At 38.5% G+C, this 10539-nt stretch overlaps 1 protein-coding gene across 3 annotated transcripts in view; it reads right to left on the bottom strand.

Moving 5' to 3' along the window:
* Nucleotides 1-4448: 4448 nt before the first annotated feature.
* The window catches only part of LOC126213405 (zinc finger protein 431-like), a 185830-nt gene continuing 179739 nt past the window's right edge, over nt 4449-10539 (bottom strand). For all 3 annotated transcript variants that reach the window (XM_049941130.1, XM_049941129.1, XM_049941131.1), the window contains one exon: nt 4449-8558. In XM_049941130.1, coding sequence (XP_049797087.1) covers nt 6461-8558 — 2098 coding nt within the window. In that variant the 3' untranslated portion in view covers nt 4449-6460. The remainder of the gene's footprint in view (nt 8559-10539) is intronic.

The raw sequence follows: 10539 nt of genomic DNA, 5'->3' as shown, positions 1-10539 counted from the left end.
GGAGTTCGGTACCTCTAAGAAGGCCATTGCTCACAGTGGCACATAACGCTGCACGTCTCTAGTGGGCCAGACAGCACAGGAACTGTCCAGTGGCTGACTGGAGAGGAGGCGCGTGTGGTGTGGTACGAGGTGTCGCCGTTTTGTCTCTTTTCAAATGATGTGAGGAGTCCCGGCCACTGACAGTCCACTGGGCTGTTTAACCCAGCCTGTGCTGAGGGCCCAATTCAGGTTGCAGACGCTTCTGTGATGTTATGATGATGTTTTTCATACCGCAGTTTGGACCCACTGATTGACGTTACTGTGATTATAAATCAGGACGTTTATTTCAATATTCTTGGTGACCAAATGTTGTCCTTCATACCACCCATTCAAGACGAGTGTTCTATGGACAGCTACATCTTCCGGAACGATACTAACCGTGTTCTCAGGAGTGCACACAAACGTTCCTGCTTTTAGTAACCACTATGCACACTATCCCACATTGAATGGTTCACTAAGCAACCACACCCTTGCAGACAGCAAGTTTAAAGCTGCTTCCAGTGTGCATCCTAATTTGAAAGATAATAGTATTGCTATCTCTTACACTGTCTTTCTATACAACCACTTACATTTAACATTAGGACGTAAGACCATTAAACAGTGATATAGTGTGAGAAATGTGATATGCCTTGTTCGATGTACAGCTATCCAGTTTATTCCATATCATAAACCACTCTACAATTTGTACGTGAAAGGAACCAATGGGACTCGCTAGATAGGTAGTTAGTGTCTTTCAACATCTACCACACGCAAATGAGACAGGAGGATGTTGCTTGGCCTTCTGGTTCCTCCAGGGGCGTCCTCTTATTACGGTGCGATTAGCGATCGCAGAGACCCTGGTCTGGTCATACCGCTTTGTACTATGGCCCATTCTACCATCTGTCATCTGGCTGTCACACAAAAACATGTGTGCCCCACTTGCACACTGAGAACTACAGTACCTCAATTAGGGTTGTAGTGGCTCCACCCACACACAACACAAACACCTATGAAACAACGTTTGCTTTTAGACACTTACAGAGGGTTCCTTGAGTGGGTAACTATCTCTAATTCCTACACTACCATGTTATTATGACTCATAATGTTTCACCTACCACTGACACTGCTTTGAATACTATGTGTACACAGGCAATAAAGTTCCACATTGTTTTAGGTTTGAACACTTTGGTATCTATCTGTTTAGTACATTTTTATAATAATACTGGGGCCTCCATTTGATGCTCATGAACACTTCTCCTGCATTACTCGTCGGTGGCATTCAGTAGTACAGAATCAAATTTATCAAGCAGTTCCTGGCTGATGCACCTGGTACCACACCAATTTCATCCTTGCTCAGTCCTTCAAGAAGAAATATGAATTCTTTTCCCAATGTGCCCGCCACCAATGTTATCAGTTACGCTCATACTCTAATTAAATGCTCACTAACCCACAATTTTGTGCATTTATCCCTCCAGTAATGTCTTTTACCTGCCAGTTAGGCTCTGCTATTTTGATGCCGTGAATGCAAACTCATTTGATGACCACAATTCCTTTTATGGAAAGATTTAGAGCGCTTCATGCAATCTGCTCAACTGCTCTGTGCTTCCCCATCTGTCACTAACCAAAATAGCAGTGTATCTGGATACATTGTTGATAGACGTTACTTTTGTGCCATTTCATTTCCACTTATATGTGCCACATTATGCATTTGCATGTAGTACACTATAAATAGCTACACAGCTGGACACACCCCAGTGCCTTCCACACCTATAATGTACTACTGGCCAGCACTGCATCACTGAGAAAAACTTTAAATGCTTCACCTCTTTTAACTCATTTACTTACCTCACATATCTATGGGCGTTTCTGCTGATTTCACATTCCTTTACCATCTTTAGCTTTGACATACTCTTATAGCGGCAGAATAAAATTCTTTGGCATCATGACAAAAATCTTGTATGGCAGCAGCACACTTACTTCGATTCCTACCACTCGTAAGTTCATTACACCTTGGTAGGCTGATGAGATGACGAAAAATGTCCGATTCATCTAGCAACAAGTTCCTGCCCTTCCTTTTGCTTCCCTTAATGATTAAATGTGAGTTGCAGTAATTGTAGTGGAATATCTCATGTCTTTTCCTGTTAATGTGTTTCTGTTTTTCACTTCATATTGTCATGTTCTGCCATTTGTTTTTATCACGTAATTTAATTAGGACTGGCATGGACCAACCCCTTTGAAAAATTTACTATTGTGAAAACCTGTTTTCATTTCGTTACATAGGCTACCCTGTATGGTGCACAACATGTCATAATGATCTTGGACAGTTCATCATGATTCCCTTCCTAGTTCACCTAGCATTCTTATTGCACCAGCCGTTATATTTTAATACACTATAATTATAAATGTAACCAATACTCTGAACTTTAATTTCGTTACCGACAACTGAAGCCGGTTTGGCCATTTTCCCAACAGCTAAGCCCTCTATTCTTTCCCATAGCTCACCAAGGAAGTTATCACTACTGGGTAGGTCTACTGGCTCCTATTTTGACATCCTTGTCCTAAATCTAACGTCTCCATATTCATGCCAGTTTACATAACTGACACTTCCAAAATGTGGTTTCATTCTCATTGCATTTTCGGAAAAGTGGGGATAGAAACTCATACTTGGTTTCCCATCAAAGTATAGAATTAGCACAACTACAGTAAATCATACACATTAGCCAACTGTTGACCTCATTCTGCAATATGCTAGGCTATAACGTCTTCTGTTCTTTCTAAAAGCATGCCAAACACAACTGGCGGTGAATTCAGTCCTCTCAATATTCAGCCCTACTCAACATAAATCATCTCTATTTTTTTCGAAAGAGTATTAAACTTTTAAACTTGTGCAAAGTTTCAAGACAACTTGCACCTGTGAATACGCTATAAATACTGCTGATCAATCATCTTGATTTCGAAGCCAAAGAACCTTGGTACCCTGTTGCAATTGCCTTGCAGCATGCAAGTACAAACGACCAGACAATGTGTACTACCATCTCTGTCTTTTCACACTGATTTAATTATCCTTCACTGCATTACAGACACTGTTCATCCTGTGAACATCCATTCACAGTACCACTCTGCAGTGCTATGCGAGTTTGGTTGGGGAACTAGCTCGGTTTCTGGCGAAACTGAAGGTCCACCCAGAAAGTGAGCTGGTGAGCCAGAACCCGCAGAATTTTCCTACTATCTTACAAATATTATTGAGTTAAATCTGCTGCTATGGAGAGTGAGTGAAGTGTGTATTGTAGACTGACAAACTGAGTGCAAAGCACTTTATGAAATATGTTTCACTGCACAGCTATGGCTAGGAAGAGGTTGGTTCTGTACCAGTTACCACTGCATACGCCTTGTTCACATCCACACCATTCTGACAGTGAGGATGCTGGTGAGGTGACACTTCCAAGAAGCATTGCTAGTGAGGAAAAGCTTCTAGAAAATCATCCAGCAACCAATCAACAACTGTCAACGGTCACATGGGGCCATAGAGTATAATCGGGATCAATTGGGCTCACTTTGGCAACCAGCTTTCAATCTGAACTGAGGTGCCCTTCCATCCCATTCTCCAGCACTATGCCCCTCAGTCTGTTAGTGGCCTTAGAGGTAAAGTACTGATGTAAACACCAGTTGTTTCAAAGTATTTTTTTAAACAATATGCTTGATTTCCATGTACTCCTGGATCCACATCCTACAGTTGACTTACTTGACAATTCTTGTACAATAGTTTATTCTGTCATGATTAGCTTAGGTTATGATTTTATTAGGTGCTGTAACACTCTTTAATTTATAGGTATCTATTGTGTTTATGTAGATTTGGATCTTTGGATGGTTTTCCACACAACCACTGAATATATTTTCTGTTTACATCTTGTGTACCAGGGAAATGCTATATGACCCATCTTTAGCTGACACATATAGATATTCAGTCCATATTGTGTACCAATTTTAACATGTTACTACGAATTTTACTGTTTTTCTTAGAGATTCATAATATGTATAGTCGCCACACTTAGTAGCATATTTTCAGATTCATCTGAATATAAGGCTATTGTTTAGAGACCTGGTTTTTCTTTCTTTTTATTGGAAAATAATATTTGATACAGATGTATGTGGATGTTGCCTATTATGAATAACCTATACAGCAGTTGTGGATGTCCTCTCATGAGAAAGATGGAATAAAATGTAATCACATCACTAAAAGTGTCATTACAAAAGTGTAGCAAACGAGAACAGTGCAAATCACTTAATTATAACTAACTCCAGTTCTTGCATGTATAATGGAACATACTAAAACACTTTCACCAGTAACAAATAGGTAGGAAATCAAAAATAAAAACAATGGTTCTGAAATAAAAAATGAAGCATAACACCAGATTTCCAAAAAAGTGATTTATTTACACAAATTACAAAATATATCCACAATGAAAACATCTTTGAATATAACACAAGAAATATTTACTACTCACGTTCTAAGCTCTCCCAACTGTTGTTCTTGTGTATACAAATAACTGGAACCTAATCAGAACACCTAATGTTTGTTTACCTATTTCATTTCGTGTAGAATTTAAACAGTATTAAAAGCTGAACAAATACTTAAGAGCTTTGGTGCATAACACTTATCTACATTATCTCTTAATTATGTACAAAAATTTGTGAAACAAGAAAATTTCACAAGAAATGTAGCTGTCATTCACTGGTTAAATGGCAAACAAGCACAATGAATTTGTTACATTACACATTTTTGCATCTGACCAATCATGTGAAGATGCACTGATGAGCAAAAATGTCATGAACACTGCCCATCAGGAGACTGAATGCCATATGTTGTACGCACATAATTCAGTAAGCACCTTATAAGTATATAAGCAGACCAGAGATTAACAAGGAATTGTTCCACCAATTAGCAAAGGACAAGTTACAGTAGCATTGCAGTTGGGAACTAGCGCCTCAAAAGTGGTGAGGCTAGTTGGCTGGATCTATGCTACTGTTGTGAACATCTGTGGAAACTGGCAGAAAGGTGATAAATAGATAACCTTATGAAAAGATGTAATACATCTATACTTCATCACAAATCTTGGAGTTCAGAAGCTTGCCTGCTCTGTACAGCTGGACATGTGGCAATATATGCCATATCTAATGACCTAAAACAGTGCTGGAGCAGCCACACGTTTTTCAACACACAATTCAATGTACATTGTTGAATGTGAGGTTCCGCAACATATGGTCACTGTATGTTTCCATACCAATCCACCAAAATGTTCAGTTGCAACTGCGTTGGGCAAGGGATCGTTGATGCTGGAATGAAGATCAATGCTAATGTCAACTGCCTGGATGGGTGACATTTCGTGTTATACCAGGTCGGTTGAAAAGTCCAGATATGGTATCATCTGAGTGAGTGGCACCAGATGGAGTGTCCATTATGCTATGGCACAGTCAGTTGGGCTCCTCAGGGACATCTGGTAATAATCGAAGGTGGCATGACAGTTGCAGACTATATGATCTTTATTGCCACTGCATAGATTCCTTCATGCCTGATGTGCTCTCCAATGGTAAAGGCATCTTTCAGCAGAGGAACTGTTAATTTCACATGTGCAGAACGACTCCACAGTGGTCTAAATATCATGGTAACTAACATTGATGTCTCAAACACACCATTTAACTGATCTGAACGTGTGGAATACAACTGGTGCAAATACATGTAAGCGATGTATCAAGTCCATATCATTTAGAATTGTCATTATGTTGTGTTCCACAGGTGGACAAACAGGCTATTAATCAGGTTGTTACATTTGTTATTTTTACTAATGCAGGATTAGTACTAACAGAACATTAATGTACACACTATTAATGACAAACAGCAGATCTCTTGAGAAAACGTACCTGAGTAAAATAATTGCCATAATCGTGTTTCTCCAGTAATGAGTTTACTAGCCTGAGTGAAGGAAGTGCCATGAATATATTTTTGCTGTCACTGATTCTAAAATGCAGAGTTACAAGTACTACATAATGCCAATGTTAGGAATAATAAGCAAGCAAGTCATCACATTTTCTTGGCCTTATACTGAATATTGCATGGTACTTATGATTACTGGCAAAGGTAAGAATTTATCACAATTCACGATCTTCTTGTCTCAGGATCGATAGGAAAATGCAGCACTGTTAATGACAAAAACACATTTGATTCATGTTTCTGGAGTATTTAGTAATACAATTTCCTGCCATATCAAGCTGCAGCTATGGATTTTTATATTGTCACATTATCTCTTACCACTCTATAGCACACATTGTTGCACTTTTTTCACAATCCTATCACATTTTAATGTTATTTCACAGGCATTACAATTTATTGTCCCCCTGCTACATCCATTATTTTATAGGCCTTAAGGGGACATACAAGAAAAATCTATTTGCAAAAACCCAAAACACTTCCTTGCAGTTTCTTTCTGATGTGAAGTAATGCATGTGTCTTGAGAGTACCCAATTGAGTGAAGCTTTTGTCACAAATATCACATTTGTGAGGTCCCCTTCCAATGTGTTCTAATGCATGTTTCTTGAGGTCACCTGATCTAGCAAATGATTTGCCACAAATATCACACTTGTGAGGTTTCACGTCAGTGTGAATTAATGTGTGTCTGTTGAGATTGCCTGACAAGGCATATGATTTCCCACAAATCTCACATTTGTGTGGTTTCTTTCCAGTGTGAATTAATTCGTGTGTCTTGAGATTGCATGAATGGGCGAACGATTTCCCACAAATCTCACATTTGTATGGTTTCTTTCCAGTGTGAATTAATAAATGTGTCTTGAGATTGCATGACTGGGCAAACGATTTCCCACAGATCTCACATTTGTGATGTTTCTTTCCAGTGTGAATTAATGTATGTCTCTTGAGATGGCTTGACGCAGCAAAAGAATTCCCACATATCATACACTTGTGAGGTTTCTTTCCAGTGTGAATTAATACGTGTGTCTTGAGATTGCATGAATGGGCAAACGATTTCCCACAAATCTCACATTTGTATGGTTTCTTTCCAGTGTGAATTAATACATGTGTCTTGAGATTGCATGACTGGGCAAACGATTTGCCACAGATATCACATTTGTGATGTTTCTTTCCAGTGTGAATTAATGTGTGTCTGTTGAGATGGCTTGACGTAGCAAAAGAATTCCCACAAATATGGCATCTGTGGGGTTTCTTTCCAGTGTGAATTAATGAATGTGTCTTGAGATCGCCTGCCCTATAAAATGATTTCCCACAAATATCACATTGGTGAGGTTTCTTTCCAGTGTGAATTAATACATGTGTCTTGAGAATGCCTGACAAAGCAAAAGATTTCCCACAAATCTCACATTTGTATGGTTTCCTTCCAGTGTGAATTATTGAGTGTCTCTTGTGAGTGCCTGGCTGGGCAAACGATTTCCCGCAAATCTCACATTTGTGAGGTTTATCAGTGTGAATTAATGCGTGTCTCTTGAGATGGCTTGACGCAGCAAAATAATTCCCACATATCGTACACTTGTGAGGTTTCTTTCCATTGTGAATTACTTCATGTTTCTTGAGATAGCCTGATAAAGCAAAAGACTTCCCACAAAGCTCACATTTGTGAGGTTTCTTTCCAGTGTGAATTAGTGAATGGGTCTTGAGGTTCCACGCCATAGCAAAAGATTTCCCACAAATATCACATTCGTGGGGTTTCTTTCCAGTGTGATTTAATGTGTGTATGTTGAGATCGCCTGATCTAGAAAAAGATTTCCCACAAATCTCACATTTGTGAGGTCTTTTCACAGTGTGCAGGAATGATTTTCTCTTCAGATCACCTGACACAGTAATCAATTTGCCACAAATACCACGTTTGTCAGTTCTTTTTGCAGTAAGTAGATCAACCTGGGCACTGACATTAACAGTTGTAGATAAAGTTCCATAATCATTTGTTTTCTCGGCATCATTTGTCATGTGTATGTTACACACGTCATTAGAGGACTTGTTTGCAGCTTTCCCAGTTTCCTTGTATGGATTCAGCTCATTGAGTTCTGTGACAAAAACTTGTGGCTCACTATTCAAGAAGATACTGCTTTGATGTTCATCAGTATAGTCGTATCTTTCGTGGTTGGCAACAGTTAAGACATGATAATTCTCACTCATTCTCAAATGTTTTTTCAAACTAACATTACTGTTAAATACCTCACCACACCACTTACAAACATACAAAGGTGGTTGCATGCCATCAATGTGCATGAACACATGCTTTATGAATCTGTATTTTGAAGGAAAGCTCTGTTGGCAGAAATTACAGCTATATACATGTAATTCCTTTTCCCTCATACTACAGTCATATTGGGTGGCAACTGAGCATTCCTTATTAACAGTCACATCTTCTGTATAGGTACCAAACTTGTGTGTTGACTTCTCCATGTCTGCCACCAACTCATCCTGGACCAGTCCACGGTGACACGTTTCTTCACATGATATGCCACAGCTCCCACCAGTAGTCTGAGACAATCTGAAGATAGGAGGAGAACAATAAATATTGATATATATACATATATAACAAAGAAACAATATTTAAATGTACATAAATCCAGTACTGTAGGCCAGAAGTTATAAAAGCGCATCAGAAATTACATGTTAAGTAACTGTTAGTGATTTAAAATTATAATATTCCACCAGAAGGAAATAAATGGTGAGTTAAAAGTGATTTAAAACGGAAATAACCAGAGGAAATTCAATAATGGTTATTCAGAGTCACTGCTGATTTGATCTGAAATTTTTAGATGAGAACTAAAATACTTCACTTTCACGTGTTACAATTTTTTTAAAATACAGTGCTACAAGTCAATAATCTACAACAATTTATGAAATGTATAAAAAATGTATGTTACATGTTTTAATTCAAAATTTTTAAGTTCAAGTATTTAAGATTTAATTAGGAGAAATAATGTCTTCCATTATCTTAGCTCTGTAAGTGCCTTTTCTTTGTTTTACAAACACATTCACCTTTGCAAATGATAAATTTATTTCACCTAGTAAACAGATTTTTTTTTTTTGTTTGATTCGCAATGAGTCAAGAACTAGTGCAAGCTTCAATGTTCTGACTAGGTGTCTAGTATGGATGTTAATCAGGTGGAAAATTACTGTTCATTAACGACAATCAATGTCACATCAATCGAGGGAAAAAATTTGCATACTGATGAATGAATGTGAATGACACACTTGCAAAAGGTTTTAATTTAAGACTGTGTTTTTGGCACTGCACCTTGTATGAAGCCTTGCACAAATGGAAATACTGTCTGAAAAGATGGAAATGGATTTAAATTTTCCAATATGTTAGCGGTTAGCCTTTTTGAAAATTTTTACATCTCCCCAACATCTGGTCACATAGCATTGCAGAACACCATTGACTGAAGGACACACATATAAATGGCCACATCATCAGCCATTAATCACTGCAGGCTGACATTACATACTGAGTCGCAGTGATAACAGCTGGTGCATGAGCTACCCCTGTAGTATCTGGGTCCCATTATGTCGCCAGCAATCAAACCCTTTCCCACAGAACAGTGATGTCTTTCATGTCTAACATGATGCACATACTGGGGACCTGAAACATTACGAACTACTGAAGGCGTGCATGTGCCAGGGTTTTCATTTCTTCTGACTGTAACTTTGACTTTTTTCCATTGTGTTGGGTATACAGTTTTGTTTGGCATCGTATCTCGTAAATTTCGAGTGTTTTTCAACTCTTCATTGTGATCACACGCTTTTTTAACGTAACTGGTATCATGGTGTGTGTCTGATTCTAGAAGTTGGCAACTAAATATTGTAACTTTTTTTTGCACCTTCATCTACATGGATACTCTGCGAATCACATTTAAGTTCCTGGCAGTGGTTCATCGAACCACCTTCACAATTCTCTATTATTCCACTCTCGTATAGCGCGAGGAACGAATGAACACCTATATCTTTCAGTACAACCTCTGATTTCCCATATTTTATGGTGGTGATCGTTCCTCCCTATGTAGGTCGTTGTCAACAAAATATTTTCGAATTCGGAGGAGAAAGTTGGTGATAAGAATTTCGTGAGAAGATTCTGTCACAACGAACAAAGCCTTTCTTTCAATGATTTCCAGCCCGAATCCTGCATCATTTCTCTGACAATCCCTCCCATATTTCGCGATAATACAAAACGTGCTGGCTTACTTTGAATTTCTTCGATGCACTCAATCAGTTCTATCTGGTAAGGATCCCACACTGCGCAGCAGTATTCTAAAAGAGGATGTACAAGCTTAGTGTAGGCAGTCTCGTTAGTAGGTCTGCTACATTTTCTAAGTGTCCTGCCAATAAAACGCAGCCTTTGGTTAGCCTTAGCCACAACATTTTCTATGTGTTCTTTCCCATTTAAACTGTTAATTGTAATACCTAGGTATTTAGTTGAATTTACGGCTTTTAGATTGGACCGATTTATCGTGTAACCGAAGTTTAAC

The sequence above is a fragment of the Schistocerca nitens genome, chromosome 11, assembly GCF_023898315.1.
Source record: "Schistocerca nitens isolate TAMUIC-IGC-003100 chromosome 11, iqSchNite1.1, whole genome shotgun sequence".
In the NCBI taxonomy this organism is placed as follows: domain Eukaryota; kingdom Metazoa; phylum Arthropoda; class Insecta; order Orthoptera; family Acrididae; genus Schistocerca; species Schistocerca nitens.
Note: the sequence above shows the minus strand (reverse complement) of the source record. Positions and strands in the feature narration are given on the sequence as shown.